Source organism: Patella vulgata, chromosome 1 (genome assembly GCF_932274485.2).
Source record: "Patella vulgata chromosome 1, xgPatVulg1.2, whole genome shotgun sequence".
Lineage (NCBI taxonomy): Eukaryota > Metazoa > Mollusca > Gastropoda > Patellidae > Patella > Patella vulgata.
Genome location: NC_065879.2, coordinates 56,708,463 through 56,726,597, shown reverse-complemented (window position 1 = coordinate 56,726,597; position 18,135 = coordinate 56,708,463). Strand labels below are relative to the sequence as shown.

The 18,135-nt window shown below is 36.9% G+C and overlaps 1 protein-coding gene across 1 annotated transcript in view; it reads left to right on the top strand.

Moving 5' to 3' along the window:
• LOC126808781 (protein unc-93 homolog A) overlaps positions 1-16,711 on the top strand; it is a 211,048-nt gene extending 194,337 nt beyond the window's left edge. Inside the window, exon 4 of the mRNA XM_050533765.2 lies at positions 15,532-16,711. Within this exon, the coding sequence (XP_050389722.2) occupies positions 15,532-15,582 (51 nt within the window). The 3' untranslated portion in view covers positions 15,583-16,711. The remainder of the gene's footprint in view (positions 1-15,531) is intronic.
• The last annotated feature ends 1,424 nt before the right edge of the window (positions 16,712-18,135 follow it).

Here is an 18,135-nt window from a genome sequence, read left to right as displayed (position 1 = left end):
GCCATTCGAACATAACTGATTTGAAATTAGAGTAAAAACGGAAATGATTGAACGTAAATCGGTTTATATACATTCATATTACATTATTATAGGCATTGCGACCCATTTGAGTCAATTTCTAGGTCCGAAATATTAGTGATTTAGCTCCTTTGTAGCACCATGGGCCTTCTGTCAGACGTGGAGAGCTGGCGATGGAAACCGGTCGCCACATGCATCTTTTCTTACTACATATCTTAGTAGCCTTTTGATCGTCTAGAATTTGTCTCTAGCTGTCTTTGCTTCTGTTTCACGTTGTGTATTTACTTCTTACTGTTTCTTAAGACGTTGTCTTCTCAGTAGTTATAACAATGGAACAGTTCGTTTTTACATTTTATATATCATATAGCTGCTTACATATGGTACAATGCATAATAGAATAAAGTCATTCTCAAACACTAGCCAGACTCGCTGACGAGTCAGCTGATAGAAACTGCTACATATTTTCCTTTCCAGAATCTGTCTTCTGTCCAGGAACTCAGATCGTAATCTCTCCGGAATCTAATGAAAATCTGTCTTAAAAGTTTACCATGGTTTCTTTTATAGGACGCATGGAAATCACGCACAGAATAAGCTACTCATGACCCTGAACCTGTGCAATTACTGATTATGAGTGGTTACTTTAGCCAAATGATGCAATTAGTAAATTTCCAAGCACGTGTAATCTATGATATCCTTATTCCCACAAAACCAGCTAATGTTTACCAAATTATAACCCTTTTTTATGTAACCATCTGCTAACTTTCCAAAGATATTAATTAATGAAATATAATGGCACCATTAATTTCAAGAGCAAAAATTCTACAATATAAAATTGTTCGTTCCTCTATTAAAGACTTATTGCTGGGTATTAGGTAGAGTTATATAAGTATTCATAAATGTAGCAGAAATCTCGAAAATCGACATATATAATTATCTCCTCCCCCACTTGTAAGATTTATGCGAAATGAAGAGGTAGGAAACTAAATTTCCATGACTAAACACTATAATTATTCATGCAACATGCACATATATATGATTACTATATGATTGACATACAAGTGTACACATGATCACAATCTGTGTCAATCTGTTCCAAGAATTTAAGTATCAATGAAAACACAAGTAAACAAAAATCAAAAGTCAAAAGAGAAAAATCAAAAATCAAAAGTCAAAAGTCGCATGCAAAAGCTCTCCAAAAAGTTCATCACTGTACGTCAAATATACTTTTAACCTAAACACAGAAAACACAAATTGTCTTTTTTAAATCTTCAAGTGTCCTAATTTCAAAACACTATAACACATCACGTAATATTTATAAAGTTCAGGTTTCACTTTAAATTCTGACTCAGGAAATCTCAATTTGGTAAATTGGTAAACCATTTCTTCTTCTTGGATTTCCATTGATCTGTTTCAGCTACCATAGTGCCAGGTTAAAACTTTCAATTTTTTCTTCTAAGTATCATTGGTTTGAGACAAAATACAAATTTTATCCGTCAATCACACATGTCATTGCCATTAGACCAAGAACTAACTATTCCTAAATCTTATTATTAACTCTGACTCTTAATTAAAATTAAACTTCATTTAATTATTAATAAACTTCGATGTGTCTCTTTAATTATAAATCTACAAACTAACTTTGACCTCTTGACCTTACAATTTTATAATTTTTATAATTTCCGTTTCTGTTTTAGAATTCCGCCATTATTATTTTATATTTCTCAGTCAGTAATGCGACCTTTTTGACCTAATCATTTACAATTTTGTATTTCGTTTTTTATAAACATTATCCAACATTACATAAATATTTCCTATCAGACGGACACTGGCACAAGCGGAGCTCAAACTTATGACAATACCAGACTATAATTTATTTAGAATAGAACTTTGTTGAAGGAAATGGTTGCGCATCCATTCCCCCAAAACACCAGTCTATATTTATATAAACATGACAATCAGAATATACCTAGCTTTTACTTACACATACAGTTAACTATATCCTATATATTAACAACTCATCACTGAAGTCACGTGACTTCCACACACGTCAACGTTAACATAGTGTGAATACTATAATAACTAGACATAATGTCAAATTACACATTGGTAATTTAAAGCAAAATTTAATAAATGACATAAAATGGCATTTAGCAGATATATATATATAACGTTTATATTACGTTTCTATAGCAAAATTAAATTACACAAAATTATATTTGGACAAAATGTACCGTATATCTACACACTTTTCTAAAAAAAAAAAGTGGCCTATTCTTAGCTTAACCTCGTATTAAACTCGTATTAATGACTTTGCGATAATCTCACAATTTAACGAGCCGTTAATTTTAGTTTTCCCAGGAAAAAGTATACACAAATCCCTAAATTTAACCACATGGGATTTTTAACATAACCCAACTTTTTATTCAAAAAATAAACTACCATAACTTTGAAACTTGGACTAAGGGTCTCAAAATTACATAGCTGAACACATGGACGACACAAAGCCACAAATAATAGCAAATCAACCTTTTATTCAAAGGCTAAATTACCCAATTTAGTCTTTAATCGACTAAAACTATAATTTTGAAACTTGGACTAAGAGTCTCAAAATTACATAGCTGAACACATGGACGACACAAAAACACAAATAATAGCAATCCAGCCTATTATTCAAAGGCTAAATTACCCAATTTAGTCTTTAATCGACTAAAACCATAATTTTGAAACTTGGACTAAGAGTCTCAAAATTATTATAGCTTTACTTATCTAAACATATACGAACGACACAAAAACACACATTTTAACGAATTAAAGCAGAAAACACGAAAAACTCTATCCTTAGCTCTGCCATCTTCCTACTTTGATCCGGAGACAACGTTAATTCCGTATTTTATTCCCTATTCCGTTTCCTTATTATATTATTCCTTAGTTATTTCACAAAAAAAACCCCTACTCCCTAGACTCTCTTTAATTTCAATTTAATTACTCAAATTTACTATATTTACTACAGGTTATGTTAACCTGACAATATACATACTTAACTAATGCTATTCTTAATAACCCTGTCTATCAAAATATGACTATATTTTATTCTTTATACAGTTGCATTTTAACATTTATTGTATTTTAATCTGATTTTAATCTTACTATTATCTGGTCAGTATTCAATTTTCCAGACAAAATGTATTTACCCAATTCTGCGAATATTTCCCCCCCAAAAATGTTCTTCCTCCAGATTTCTATTTGTTCTTCCACAAATATTTTTCTCCACCAGATTTCTTTTTTACCACCGGATTTTTTTCTGTTTGTTCGGGATTTCTACTTCCAAAGCTGCTGCTTAACCAAAAGGTCGAAACTGAGGTACGGCACCAAATAGCATATGTATTCTTTTAGATTCCCTTTAAGGTCGATTCTGGTCACGGAAACCAAACAGAATATGTAGCACCATGGGTCTTCTGTCAGACGTGGAGAGCGGGCGTCGCAAAACCCGGTCGCCACATCCTACGGACGACCCATGCATCTTTTCTTACTACATATCGTAGTAGCCTTGTGATCGTCTAGAATTTGTTTCTACCTGTCATTGCTTCTGCTTCACGTTGTGTATTTACTTCTTACTGTTTCTTAAGACGTTTGTCTTCTCAGTAGTTATAACAATGGAACAGTTCGTTTTTACATTTTATATATCATATAGCTGCTTACATATGGTACACTGCATAATAGAATAAAGCCATTCTCAAACAAATTTTTTTATGTAACCATCTGTCATTCATTCACTAAGTTGATTTAAGTACATACTACATATATGTGAATCTACTAACTTGCCAAAGATATTAATTAATGAAATATAATACCACCATTAATTTCAAGAGCAAAAATTCTACAATATTAATACATCTTTAAAGGTAACGTTCCACGCTTAGGCTATTTTCATATCTTACGGGAATATTCATTATTCCTCTGTGGATGTGCAAGGAGTTTAAAGGTGACTTCAGCATTTGTTTTTTTATACCCCCTCCTCACCCTCTAGAGAAATGGATCTCACAAGATTACATATTTGGCTATTGCCAGATTAAGTCTTCAGTAGAGATTGCATTACAAGACATTACATAGTCGGGCCAGATATAAGTTTATATTATGGTAAGACTAATGAGTGCAATATGGACAACCATGGATGCCAATAGCCGACATACAGATATTTTAATCAATTCTGCTTTCAATAACATCAATAACATCGGCCATTATGTAACACTCTAGAGGGTCCACAAGCTAAAAACATGATGTTTCGTACTGTAGTAGGATGAGTTTGGATTGATTTGCAATAGAGCTCTTGTGCAAACTGGCAGTTCCAAATTCGTATTCAGGTTTTCAGTTTTCTCACGCGAATGCAAATTAAAATTAAACACTTCTATAGATTTAAATACTTTTATTAACTAAAATTACAATCCCAGTCGAGAAGATCGCGTCCTGTATCTGTTGCTCCCTCCTCCAGGCAAGAGTTATAAAGCTGAAAGGAAAAATCAAACTGGAACAAAATCACGCAGAATTCAATTTCCCATATTAAAACATATTCTCAAATTGAATCCACGCTTCAATTTATACAAAATACATGTACTTTTATTAACTAAAATTACAATCCCGTTCGAGAAGATCGCATCCTGTATCTGTTACTCCCTCCCCCAGCGTATTAAGACGCGTATTTTGACTTCTTAATACCCCCTCCCCCCACTAAATAGAGTTCAGACGATCCAAATTATATCTGCTTTAACATATGAATATGTCAGAAGATATTTTACAATTTTGAAAATGTATTCGGACCTTTTTAATGGTATGCATTATTTGTATTTGGTGTCATTGCCCGTATTTTGACGTTAATTCCCCCCCCCCCCATTTAATACATGTTAGTGCCATTTCAAATCCGTTCTTTTTTCAAGGTATGTAAATACAAATGTGAAAGAAAATAATTTACATTTTGTAGCAAACAATAAACATACTTTCCAGCTGTATATGAACAGATATCGAGAATTTCTTATTAAGATCGTTTTTTTACTTTAAATATCCTTCCCCTCCCCCCACTTAATAAAGTTTAGTACCGTGGAACATTGATCCCTTTTCAAGGTATGTAAATATTAATGTGCCAGAAAATAACTTGAAAAGTTGTATGCTATTAAACTCTATTAATTGATTTGGAGGGGGTGGGTGGGGTCTTAAATGTCAAAATACGGGTCATACTACGACATTCCAGGTATCACACAGAATACCACTGAAAAGAAGTTTCATTTACCTTTTCAGAAATGTAAATAATATTCTGGCACATTTAGATTTACCTTGAAAAAAAGGTATTACTGTTAGATGACGCTACGCTAAATATTATTAAGTTAGTGGGGGGGGGGGGGCAGTTGGGTGACGCTAAATACTATTAAGTTAGTGTGGGGGGGGGGGGTATTGCATGAGCGGATAGTATTTATTTCTTTATCCCTCTTTCAATACATTACTTATTCCCTAGCACATTCATGATTACATGATTTAGTTGAGATAAAACACCCTTTCGTTTGAGCAAAGAAATATGTCGCTATCAGACAAAACCTAATTTCTGAAAATAGACTACTTTCAATTTATTTTCTTTCTCGAAGGCCCTTTCCGATAAGCCATACAACGCACGTTCCATGGTTTCACTAGAGTCGCGGTCATCGAGCAATTTTTCTTATTCTATATATGCTTGCTCGATTCTCCTTTATTGTATGATGACTTATTGTATGCAAGGTTGATTTCCGCCCATGTCGTCATAATATTCCGGTTCGATGGATTTCGAGAAATGTTTTTGGAGAAATGTTATCGAAGAAATGTTTTGCAAGATTTGTATTTAGAAATTTGTTGTTCCAGATTTGCTTTTCGTTGTATTTCTCTGATGAAATGTAAATGTAGGCTAATTTTTGATTTTCTAAAATAAATGTTATCTTTATATTGGAATACAATTAAAATACATTTTACAAATCTGATATGACAAATGTCTGATTTGTAAAACAAATATGGATTTTAAGATACAAATGTTAATTTTAATATATAAATGTCGAAATGCGACAACAAATTAAGAAATAAGAATTAAGGACTATGAATTAAGAAATAATGATTCAGACCATTGAATAAAGAGCTGTTTGATCTTCCATATATGTTTGAAGAACAATAAAAGTACCATATGATGTTAAACTAGTGTTGTCATCAAGAACATGACATAAAGAACCCACAAGTATAACAAGAGGTCACAATTTTTATCCAGTTTGGATGAAACTTAAAACATATGTTTATATCCCAAAGATCTTGGTTCCTTTTGATATTGGCGCAAATGGGATTGTAACGTCTTGGATTATTGCCCCTGACTGACGAAAATGTGTTTTTAGCTTTTTATTTGATTTAAAAAAACGTTCGAAAATATCACCGTAACACCATGATAACGGTTGACTTCGAATTTCGTGAAAATCAGACCGAAACTGCTCGACAAAATGGCCGCTCGTCTGTACGCAAATAGTGTAAAACTATATCATACCAAGGTATACTCTTCAAAAAAAGTAGGGGATATTGAAATGCAAATACCTATGCAGGTTGTGATATGATAAATAGTCATAGACACTTGACATGCTTTGAGAGTATGTTCACAGATGAAGAACTTATCGCCACAACAGAACCACTGAGCTGCACATGCGACACGCAATAGCGCCCATACACGTGGGAAGGGTTCATTGTCAAATTTGACACTTCAAGGAAGGGTTGATGAACATTGCCGCGTGCTGGTTTATCTATCCATGTTTGCTTTCCTATCGGGTCTTGCATAAGATTTACTGTTTAGCATATCTTTGCTTTAGTGTGTTACGTTTAATTTGATTGGGAGAAGTGTTCGTCGACGTCAACGTCAACCGACAACACTGCAAGAATTGGCCGTGGTACTGCAAGAGAAGTGGGTCAGATTGCCCCAAATCGTGATTTGACGCTTGATTAGGAGCATGCCACGACGAATTGCTGAATGTCTGAGGATTGGTGGAGCAATTACTCATTATTAAGACAAAAATCAAAAAACGTCCTTTTTCACTTTTGACGGTGTATCTCTTTGCGAGTGAAATGGGGCCGTCAGATAAGTCGCCCATATGAACTGTTTATATTCATGTGTAGGCAATTGGCATGTTATTAACATACACTGGTTACCTCTAATAAAAACAGCAGTACATTTCCGCAGTTTTGTGTTGTTTCTGAATATCCCCTACTTTTTTTGAAGAGTATATTTTATCCGATTTTGATGCAACTTGAAATATATGTTTATATCCCAAAGATTTCGCTTCCTTTTGATATTAGGGCATATCGGACCGTAACTTCATGGATTAAGGCAACTGTTTGTACGAAAAATCGCGTTTTTGGCTGAAGGACCCTCTAAGAGGTCACCGTTATACCATAATTTTGGTTGAGTTCGAATTATGTCAAAATCGGACCAAAACTTCCCGTCAAATTAGCCGCTCCCCTTTAGACAAAAAAGTGTAAAAGCATGTAATTCCAATAGACCAGTCAGTTTATGAAAAAAAAAGTTGTTTTGATGGTTTCTGGTAGCGTTGGACGCACTGAATGACATCCTAAAAGTTTACCAAAATAGGAGTACTCGAAAGTCCCAGATTTTGAGGGTAAATGTCAGATTTTTAAAGTCAAGCACACTTTTTAAAAGAAACACACGAAACTCCATTCTTAAGGTTGTCAGCGTCAATCTTTTATTTGAAATGGTTTTCATAGATGACCGATGCTCTCTCTGCACTGTTTTATCATAAACTAGCAAGTTAGGTCTCTAAATTAATATAATTGGGCCATTCTTTCATTTTGAAGATATATATACCTAGTGGTGTTAACTGATCCCTTATACCATTTTCGGGGATACCCCTACCCCTACAACCTGTGACAGATAAACGAAATTTACGAATAGGCTTCACTATCATCATAATATAGCAAAACTGGTATCTGAATTATGTTTTTAGAGATCAGTTTTTTTCATTTGAGATATGCTCAGTGGTGCTAGGTGGTTCATTATGGCTTTTCGGGGTATCCCCTGGACGCCAACCCAAATTTACAAATATTTGTAACTCTGCACTACTTCATCACATACTGTCATATTTGGTATGTACATGTTTTTGGTGGGACACCCTCCATAACCTGCTGTCGTGAAAAAGGGTGAAGTAAATAGATGTGTTAGAAATTACTTGACAATTTGCTCTACATAGAATGAAGCACGTGCACCCTGCCATCTATGATTTCTAAAACATTCTTTATTAACTGAGCGACTTTCGCTAAAATATATGTGTATTGTTATACATTTCGTGGAACCTCAAGGTAAGGCTAAAGTTTAATACATATGGTTGCTTTTTGCTGTACAGGGGGAGCCGCGGTGGATCATTGAGTAGGAAGTTGATTCGTTAACCTGAAGGTTCTGTTTCCTATCCCGGTGTAATCCGAGAAAACACATTGGCCTGCACCTAAGAGAACCCATGCAGTTGGAATTCGGTATCAGAGTAGGCTGTAGGGCCACTGTCCGAGCACAATTTCTCCCTTAGCACACTGTATCGCGTAGCCCAGTCATGCTGGACAGGTTATTTGAAATAGGGGTGTGGCCTTTTCATTTCTATTATACTGTATTAGAAGGCCACTGTGTAATAATTCTTGGACGTTTACATGCCAAATCACATTCTATGTAGGACTCAGTTTATGTGCCACATAGTAAAGCCAGCAGTTTGAAGTATGGGATAGTTCTGTTCTAGACATATAAACTACCAAAATGTTAATTGAATTGTTTGTGTATCATATTGTACAACCAGTTAAGTTTTAGCAATTATGAATCTTAAGTTTACCAACACATATTGGAGTGATCTTTTAGAGGCATTTAGTAACTGAATAGAACACTAAACTATAACACATACTTATAGAAACAGCTACTATTTATTTTGAGCGACGTTTCGAAGAGTATTCTCTCAACGTTATCAAGCTAATACAGTAATAATGCAGGAATGTCATAAATGGCACGAAGATTATGGGTAGCTAGAGCCATCACAATCAAAGTTGGCGCGTTCCTCATTTGGCCAACCGCCCAGCCACATGTACATAAAACAATAACAACATAATAAATGATACATGGAGGTAGCTTTACCTTTTCAACAGACTTAGTGTTTTCAGTGTATGGGTCATTCTAGTGTGATGATCAATAAATAGGGTTTAGGTAATTCGTTTCGTAATACCCATATCTTATCTGATAATTTTAACTTTTTTTCGTCGCATTTTAATAACAAATTATGGAATCCATTTTCTTCACTAAAGTAGTCACTTAAATATTGAACTCGTAGTTTATGATATGTCTTACAAACAATGAATATTATGATACAAATCCTCAGTTGTATTTGGTGTACAAAACAGGCATAATTTTCTCTTATACAAATTTGCTCCTGTTGAGAAGAGATTTAACCTTAATTTTGTGACATTTCGTTTCACCTGCTTAGGGATTTGAGCAGACAAATATTTTTCTTGACACAGATTCAGTTTGTAATTCTTATAGACTTCAAGGCTTTCAGAATTATTAATTCTTGCCTATTGATATCGGATAGTCTTTGTTTTAGAGATACAATAAATAACTTAACATTACCAACCGACTGAGCATACCATATATAGGGGAAACCCAGAGAACTTAACAAAATTCTTATTTTGGTTGCCCAGGTGTCCCTACCTAATTCATCAAGTTTACATAACATTAGATAAACCTGTTTGGGATATCGGTTATGGGACATACCAATTAACTTAATCCAATATTTTATACAGGATATCATGTATGAAAAAGACAAATCGAGGCGGCCACATTCACCTAAGGCCCCGGGTGTAGTGGAGCTCTTATGGATTCCTAGTACAAACTTGACAAACTTACAGTAGACACGTTCAATGTCATAAAAAAAGTATTGGTTTGATGATTGCGTCAACAATTTTGAATAAGAGTTCAAAGGGAGGATTTGTTTTTCTGAAATAAACATTTGATAGGGATTAATGCCTTTTCAGCCTTAACTGACAAATGATGCAGAGCCTTGCTCCATGCCAGCCTTGATGAGAACAGTATGCCTTAATAGTTATAATACGTGACACACTAACAAATTGTTTCCTAGGAAAAACATTTCATTATTCCTTAGCGCTCCTCCATTCCTAAATACAAGAACCCTGGTTTTAGTGGTATTCACAGATTAAATTCAGTACAAAATCTGTCCAAAATATTGATTTTTCTCTGCAAATAACAACTGATTCACCTAAAATACCAAGGTCATCTGCATATATGAAAATAAGCATTCCTCTTACATCCCCGTTTTCCATAATATCAACCAGCTGGTTTATATAGAAACAAAACAAAATAGAACTAAGAGTGCATCCCAGCCTTACTCCAGACACGCTTTCAAAAAAGGGTGATTCGATTGCCAATTTTGACACATAATGAGACAGAGATGTACATGGATTTAAGCGCAATAAACATTTTCCCACGAACACCATTCTGTAAGAGTAAAGACAATAGTTTAGACCGATTAATCGAGTCAAATGCTCTGGAAAAATCGACAAACGGTGTATAGAAGCGTCCCTGGGTCTGGACAGATATTTCTGTGCGAGACCAAACAATGTGAAAATATGATCCACAGTTGAATGGTCTTTTCTGTAGCCAGCTTGGGCCTCTTTGTATTTGTTTTCCGATTCACACCATTTTTGAAGCCTGAAATTGAGAACAACATTATACAATTTACCAGTACAATCAAGCAATGAGATTCCTCTATAATTGTTTGTATCGTTTTTTGAACATTCTTTATATAGTGGTGCGATCAGTGCCTTAGACCACGAGTCAGGAAAATGCCCCTCATCAAAGACCTTGTTAAATAAAAAGCTAATAGCTGGAATGAGAATATCAATGCCAGCTTTGTAAAAATCAATACCGATTCCATCCGGATCGGGCGAAGTTCCTGACTTCATGTTCTTGACACATTGCCTGACTTCTGACTCAGAAATTTGTTTTATAAGAATACAGTTGTCTTCTTCGAAATTTTTCTGGAGTTCAGAATTTGAAATAAAGATAAAATATGATTTACACTCTTGTGACCCGAAACATGGATTCAAAACTGCTTTGAAATGTTCAACCCAATTTCCTGGGATAATTACGTCCGAGATCTGTGACTTGGGCAGGAAAATCTTAACAGTTTTCCAGAATTCATCTGGGTCAGGTAGATTTCTTTGAAGCGTGTTACAAAGCAGGGGCGGATCCAGGAATTTTTGCAGGAGAGGGTTTGCCAGGTTCCTGAGAAAATGTATCACCGCCCCCCTCCCCCCCTCGGCTTGAAATTTTTTGAGAAATACATGGTCTCTATCGTCATTTTGGCGTATATACATACACATTGATCTTTTTAAACAGAGGAATCCAACATCCTGTTTGACGTCAATTTTTATTATGAATTAATACGATGACATTGTGATTCAATTTTATTGATGCAAAGCATTAACTGTGATATCACATATGTCTATATCATTATCTCGCGCTTTGAGTGCCTACCCTGTCGCACCATCTGAGGATAAAGGATAAAGCACAGTTATGGCACTTTTCTCATAAAAAAGGTTGTTTTACAAAAAATTTTATGTAGCAGGACCCGCGCCTGCAAAGTGTGTGTTCATACTCTATTTTCTTACTTCTACAAAGATGTTTGAACTCATTTTTACATGTATTGTAAGCACTAAAGTGTAAATTACAGTTGCATTTTCTGAATTTATTTAATACATCAAACTTGTGTTTCGTACTAGATTCACAGCTTCATCAAACCAAGGTGGTTGTTTGTGATTTGATGTACTTTTAATTACAGGTCCAGGCCTGATGATCATGTATGAACCACAAAAATTGATGAAATCTGTAAAACAAGATAGAACATGATTAATACTTCCAGACAGTGTGTCTGTAAATTCTCTAAATAATTTATCAAATCCAATTGAAACCTTAGCAGCGAATTCATCTCTGAACGCTTCCTGTCATTTTAATTTTGAATAAGAACCTAAAGTAATGTCATGCGAAACATTCGGATTCTCAACTTTACATGTAACAACATCAAATTCTACGGGGTTATGATCTGATTCAGTTCTGGGTCTGATTATGAAATGACAGAAAAGAGAGAACAAATATGATGAGGCTATGACTAGATCCACAACGGATGCTCCCTTAGATTTCAGACATGTGAACTCACCCTTCTTATCATCATAACGATATGAATGTAAATATAGAACATGGTGTCAATAGTCTTCGCCCAAAATTATTAGTTTCACTGTCTTTAGATTTTCTGGCTAAATTGAACGTATCTGTTTCGTAGTCAGCTTGTTCTAGTCCAGGTAGAAATTTAATGGAATCCTCACAAAAAAGTGTCTTTTAAGCCCCACCCTGACATTAAGGTTCCCAGCTAAATTAAGTGGAGATTCTGGCCATTCATATTTTAGTTCTTCAATACATTCTTCAAGTTTGTCGAATATGCACTCCTCATTGTGCAATCTTGAGCTCTCTGGAATCACATAAGAAAATAGCAAAATAATATTATTATCCCATCCAAACGTATGATGATCAAATCTTAAGTCAACAAGTTCATTGAAATCATCCTTTACACGCTGAACACCTTCAAGGATGTAATGTCTACATAGAACGACAATACCTCCCCCGCTGCTTTCCGTTTCCGCGAATACAGAAACATCCATGGAAGTCCGGGAAAATATGTTAATGTCAACATTACTATCACACCAAATTTCTAATAAACATATGACATCAAAGCCGAGAAGACAAGAAACAAAGTCGGCATCCTGCAATTATTTTTTTAAGACCATTCTTTAAAACATCACGTGTTATTTCACCCAACGATTGTACCATCGCTGTCTCACTCGTTATCTAGATCATCAAGTGTAAACAACTCACCGTCGATCAAACTTCAAACTGGCTTTCTTTCCACTCTCTCTTGCTTGTAATGAGGAATTAATTTCTTTCTAATCTGTCCCACCTTGAAGAAATAATCACAGGATATATAAAATTCTTCACTATGCGTATTTTTGGCAGCTTGTCTACTATTCAAAAAAAGTAGGGGATATTTGATTTTGGGGGCATAATACTAAAATATGCAAATGACTACGAAAAAAGTCACTATAGAACCTAACAGAAGAAACATTTCCAGTTACATGTGACGCCCAAACGCACCAATAGCTACCGCATGGAATGCAGGTGATGCTTGGGATCATCATGGGGGTCCAACCCAAGATTTGCACGACTCTGACTTTGAATGTTACAGTCATTGTGGCATTGAATTCCAGGGTGGAAACATCAGTTTAATTGTTTTAGTGACCAGAAAACAAATTTTGATATGCGTCGGCTTACCCAAAATGAAAGGTTACGTGCCCTTGGCATGCTACAGATCGGCACAACACAGGCGGTTGTGGCGCGGACGATCAATGTTTCTCAGTCTGTCATAAGCAGGCTATGGTCCAGATACCGTGATACACAATCTGTACAGGACAGACCACGCTCAGGTCGACCAAGGGCGACAACTCAAGCCCAGGATCGATTTATCTGTACCTTGGCCTTGAGAAATCGTGTCATCACAGCAAATCAGATCAGCGCTCGTCTTCAAACAGACACTGGTGTGAGAGTGAGTGGCCAGACGATTCGGAATCGACTGCATAGGGGTCACCTTCGCGCCCGACGTCCTCGCGTGATCCCTTGTTTGAGAGATCATCACATTCAGGCAAGACGTCGTTGGTGTAGGGATCGTCAACACTGGGATAATCGACGCTGGAGCAATGTGATGTTTTCAGATGAGTCAAGGTTCACTGTTGATTTTTTGGACAGACGTAGGAGGGTGTGGCGTCGTCGAAACGAGCGCTTCCAAGACGTTAATGTCATCAGGCATGATCGATTTGGGGGTGGTTCTGTTATGGTGTGGGGAGGCATCACTGTTGCTGGAAGAACGGCTTTACATGTTGTTGCAGGGCGTGTTACAGGCCAGTACTACCTGGACAACATCTTGGCAGTCCATGTTGTGCCGTTCGCACGACGTCATGGCCGCCGTTTCATCTTCCAGGATGACAACGCAAGATGTCACAGGGCCAGGATCGTTACAGGTTACCTCCAACAACAGAACATCACCACATTACCTTGGCCAGCACTGAGTCCCGACCTCTCCCCCATCGAGCATGTCTGGGACATGCTTGGACAGAGGTTACGTCAACGTCAACAACGTCATGCCAATGTCCAAGAACTTGCTGCTGCGTTGCAACAGGAATGGGACAATCTGGACCAAAATGACCTTAGACGTCTCATTAGGAGTATGCCACGTCGGATCAATGCTTGTTTGGCAAACAGAGGAGGATTTACCCGTTACTGACTTGGTTGTGATGCTGTGGTAACTTTGCTGTTTGACCCCGGGTATCATTTTACCCTTATAATGGTCAGTCTGTGCCTTACTTAGTCTAACGATCATTTGGAATAAATCGATGAATGTGAACTTCATTTCATTTTGTCATTTGTTTCTTCGTCAGTTTCATTAGGTGACTTTAATAACACTTAAAAATCAAATATCCCCTACTTTTTTTGTATAGTATATAATGCGATTTTTGTCTCTAAATTCCACAGCTTCACAATTATGGTTTTATTTTTATTCACCAGATAGACTTTCTCAATGTCAACTTGTACGCTTATATTCAGTTTCTCATAAATAAATGCTTCCACAACTCTTCATTATCCCTGGCTTTCAGACCATTTATCACCAAATTTTCTGTCGTGCTGGGGGGTGGGGGTGGATGGCCGAATGGTTAGCGCGTGCGCGTTGTACCATAAAGTCTGTCATTGAGTCAACTGGAGTGGTTTCGATTTCCCGGTTGTACGTGACAAGGAGTAGGATCGCCTGTCCAACCTCGTTGGTTTTCTCATCTCAATACCCCCACTGATCAGAATCAGCAACATCGACACAAAAGCTATTACAAACTTTGATTTTGTTTTCATCATGCAAGTACGGTAAAACGACCCATCCGCCATCTTGCATGACCACGTGAACCTTGTGAACCCCGAAACGACGCAAATTGCAATTTGATCTGTATGAAATTGTCTTTGAAATTCCCCCAATTACCTGCAAAAGGAATAAATATGCGACAACCATTATCTACCACTCGGACGATTTAGCTGCTGTGGGTGTATGTTTCGTTGCATGGCAAACTATCTTTAACGGTAACTGGCACTTTACTTTAAGAACCATGAAAAAATTAATTAAATTTAGACATGGAAACATCCAGTTGATTTTGAATAATGAATGTCTTTCGTTCGTTAGTTCCTGGAGTTTTACGTCCACTTCCATTAATTAAGAGTCTATATAAATATCACTAAACTTTATTTTACTTTACTAGACTGTAATGGTCGAGTATTGTTGATTTAATAATTCTATTTCACATGTAATTTTATTATTTTAGGTTACGTCAACCAGTAATGTTTCTATCTACGTTATAGTTACCAGCAAGTGATCTGATTGGTCACATCTGCTAATTCTTCAGCATTTCATTTCCACAAGGCGATAAGACCGCCATGTTGTGCGACAGCACGTGCAGAATCCCTGCACACAGGCATCTGAGACAGCACGTCAGACAGTGGGAACACACGGAAGACCCATCATAGACCTTACCGTGGACCGATCCTCACCCCTCGCCATCGACGTGAACTGGCGACACAGGCAATGGAGAACTGTTCTGTTCACAGATGAGAGTCGGTATTGCGTATCAATTGCAGATGGCAGGACAAGAATATGGCATCGACGTGGCCAGCGATATTCTGACCAATGTTTCATGGAACAAAACTCATGGAGAGGGCCAAGCATAATGGTTTGGGGTGGAATCGGTCTGAAACAGAGAGTGGGGCCTGTGGTGTTCCAAAATCTTGGTCCAGGGAGATGAGGCGTCACCACAGCAGTGCGCTACATCGATCAAGCTCTCAGACCCCACTTCATACCACATTTCGCACGTCATTGAAACAACGTTTTCCAGCATGACAACGCCCGTGCCCACACCGCCAGGGTTATTCGGGACTTTCTACAGCGAATGGTGTCAACGTTATGCACTGGCCAGTTCTTAGTCCGGGCTTAAACCCGATTGAACACAGCCGATGGATTGCGCCAGGCTTTTCTGAAAATGTGTTTCCAGGTGCCAATGGCGTTCATCAATCGTCTGGCCCACTCCATGTACAGACGCTGCGCTGCTGTTATTGACACTTGTGGTGGACACACCAGATACTGATGTATAGACTGTGTACAGACTCTAAACCTTCTCGTAATGTCTTTGAATTGTGATACCACATTGTCATATCACATTTCGCACGTCATTTAAACAGCGTTTTCCAGCATGACAACGCCCGTGCCCACACCGCCAGAGTTACTCGGGACTTTCTACAGCAGAATGGAGTCAACGTTGTGCACTGGCCAGTCCTTAGTCGGGACTTAAACCCGATTGAACACAGCCGATGGATTGCGCCAGGCTTTTCTGAGAATGTGTTTCCAGGTGCCAATGGCGTTCATCAATCGTCTGGCCCACTCCATGTACAGACGCTGCTCTGCTGTTATTGACACTTGTGGTGGACACACCAGATACTGATGTATAGACTGTGTACATCTCTAAACCTTCTCGTAATGTCTTGTGATGAATTAATCACTAATGTGTCAACATACTGTTCACAAAAAATGCTTTGATCCATTTAGTAAGTCGTTTTCTAGAATGATTTGATTAAAGTGCCTCTCTGATATTGAAATCGTATTGACGTTTTTTTTTTGTTTTTTTTTTTTTTGCTGTTTAGTAAAGTATGGAATACAGGGATAAAACGTCTTATTCGAGGTTACAAGGATTCCACACACAGCTCAAGTAAGGACAGAACATGCAACCATGCGGTTACAGATCTAACTTGCTAATCATTGTACGGTACTGTTTCCCACCTTTTACTCTGCGAAAATGAAATTGTTGCTATGCTGTACATGGAACTATATTGCTAAATGCACAGTAATAAAAATGACAATGTGTATATAGTTATAGTGCACGTCTTATCCACAAAACTAACGGAATCCTCAAAGGATAAATGTTAACCCTGGTTACCTCCATTTACCTTCAGAACTCATTAAATCTTAGAAAGAGCCCCAACTTGTGCTGCTCAATGTGTAATTGCATACACCATTCTACAAGTGCCTCTCGTGTTCATCACCCCAATCGGAGCAGAACAGTGGGATGTTAAACCCCATTGCATTTCCTACTAGTGCCAACAAGAAAATTCAAATATAGTTTTCATTAATCTATCAAATGGTTGTCTTATATAGGTCTCGCAGTGTGAAATCTAGAAATAACTGTCTAATCGCAGAGTAAAATCTGTGACCTTGTTTTGTAGATGGTATAATTACGCGATTCGCGTCTATATTTGGTCTGTAGAATATTTCACAACATGACTTAGATACGGAAAAACAAATAATTCTGTTTGGATCTCGGCTTCATAGGTTTAAGAATAAGACTGTGTCAAAATGTACACAGATCTAGTGATATTTTTACACAGTTTTGTCTCAGTCTGTTTCTGTTTTTATTATATTCCCACATTTTCATGTGGACGTCCAGATGTCGGTTCACATTGGTTTGTGGACACTCTACATGACACAAGTTTTATTCAAAACTTATAAAACTCAAAATATATGTTTATATCCCAAAGATCTTAGATGGGTTCTATTTTGGCACCTATCGGACCGTAACTTCCTGGATTACTCCCTCGGATTGTACAAAAATACAAAGCTTATGGACCCTCTGGGATCATAATTTTTATTTGATTTTGATTAACGTTCAAATATCTACATGTATTTATAAAACAAAAATCACAGATGAGTTTGATTTTCATGGAAATTGGACTATACCTTCCTGTTAAAATTGCCCTCGTTTACTCAAATAGTGGCAAAGCATGTAATGCATATACCAAGGTTGTAGACCCCCAGAGGCCACATTTTTTGTCCAATTCAAATGAAACTTAAAATATATTTTAAAGATCAAAAGATTGCATAT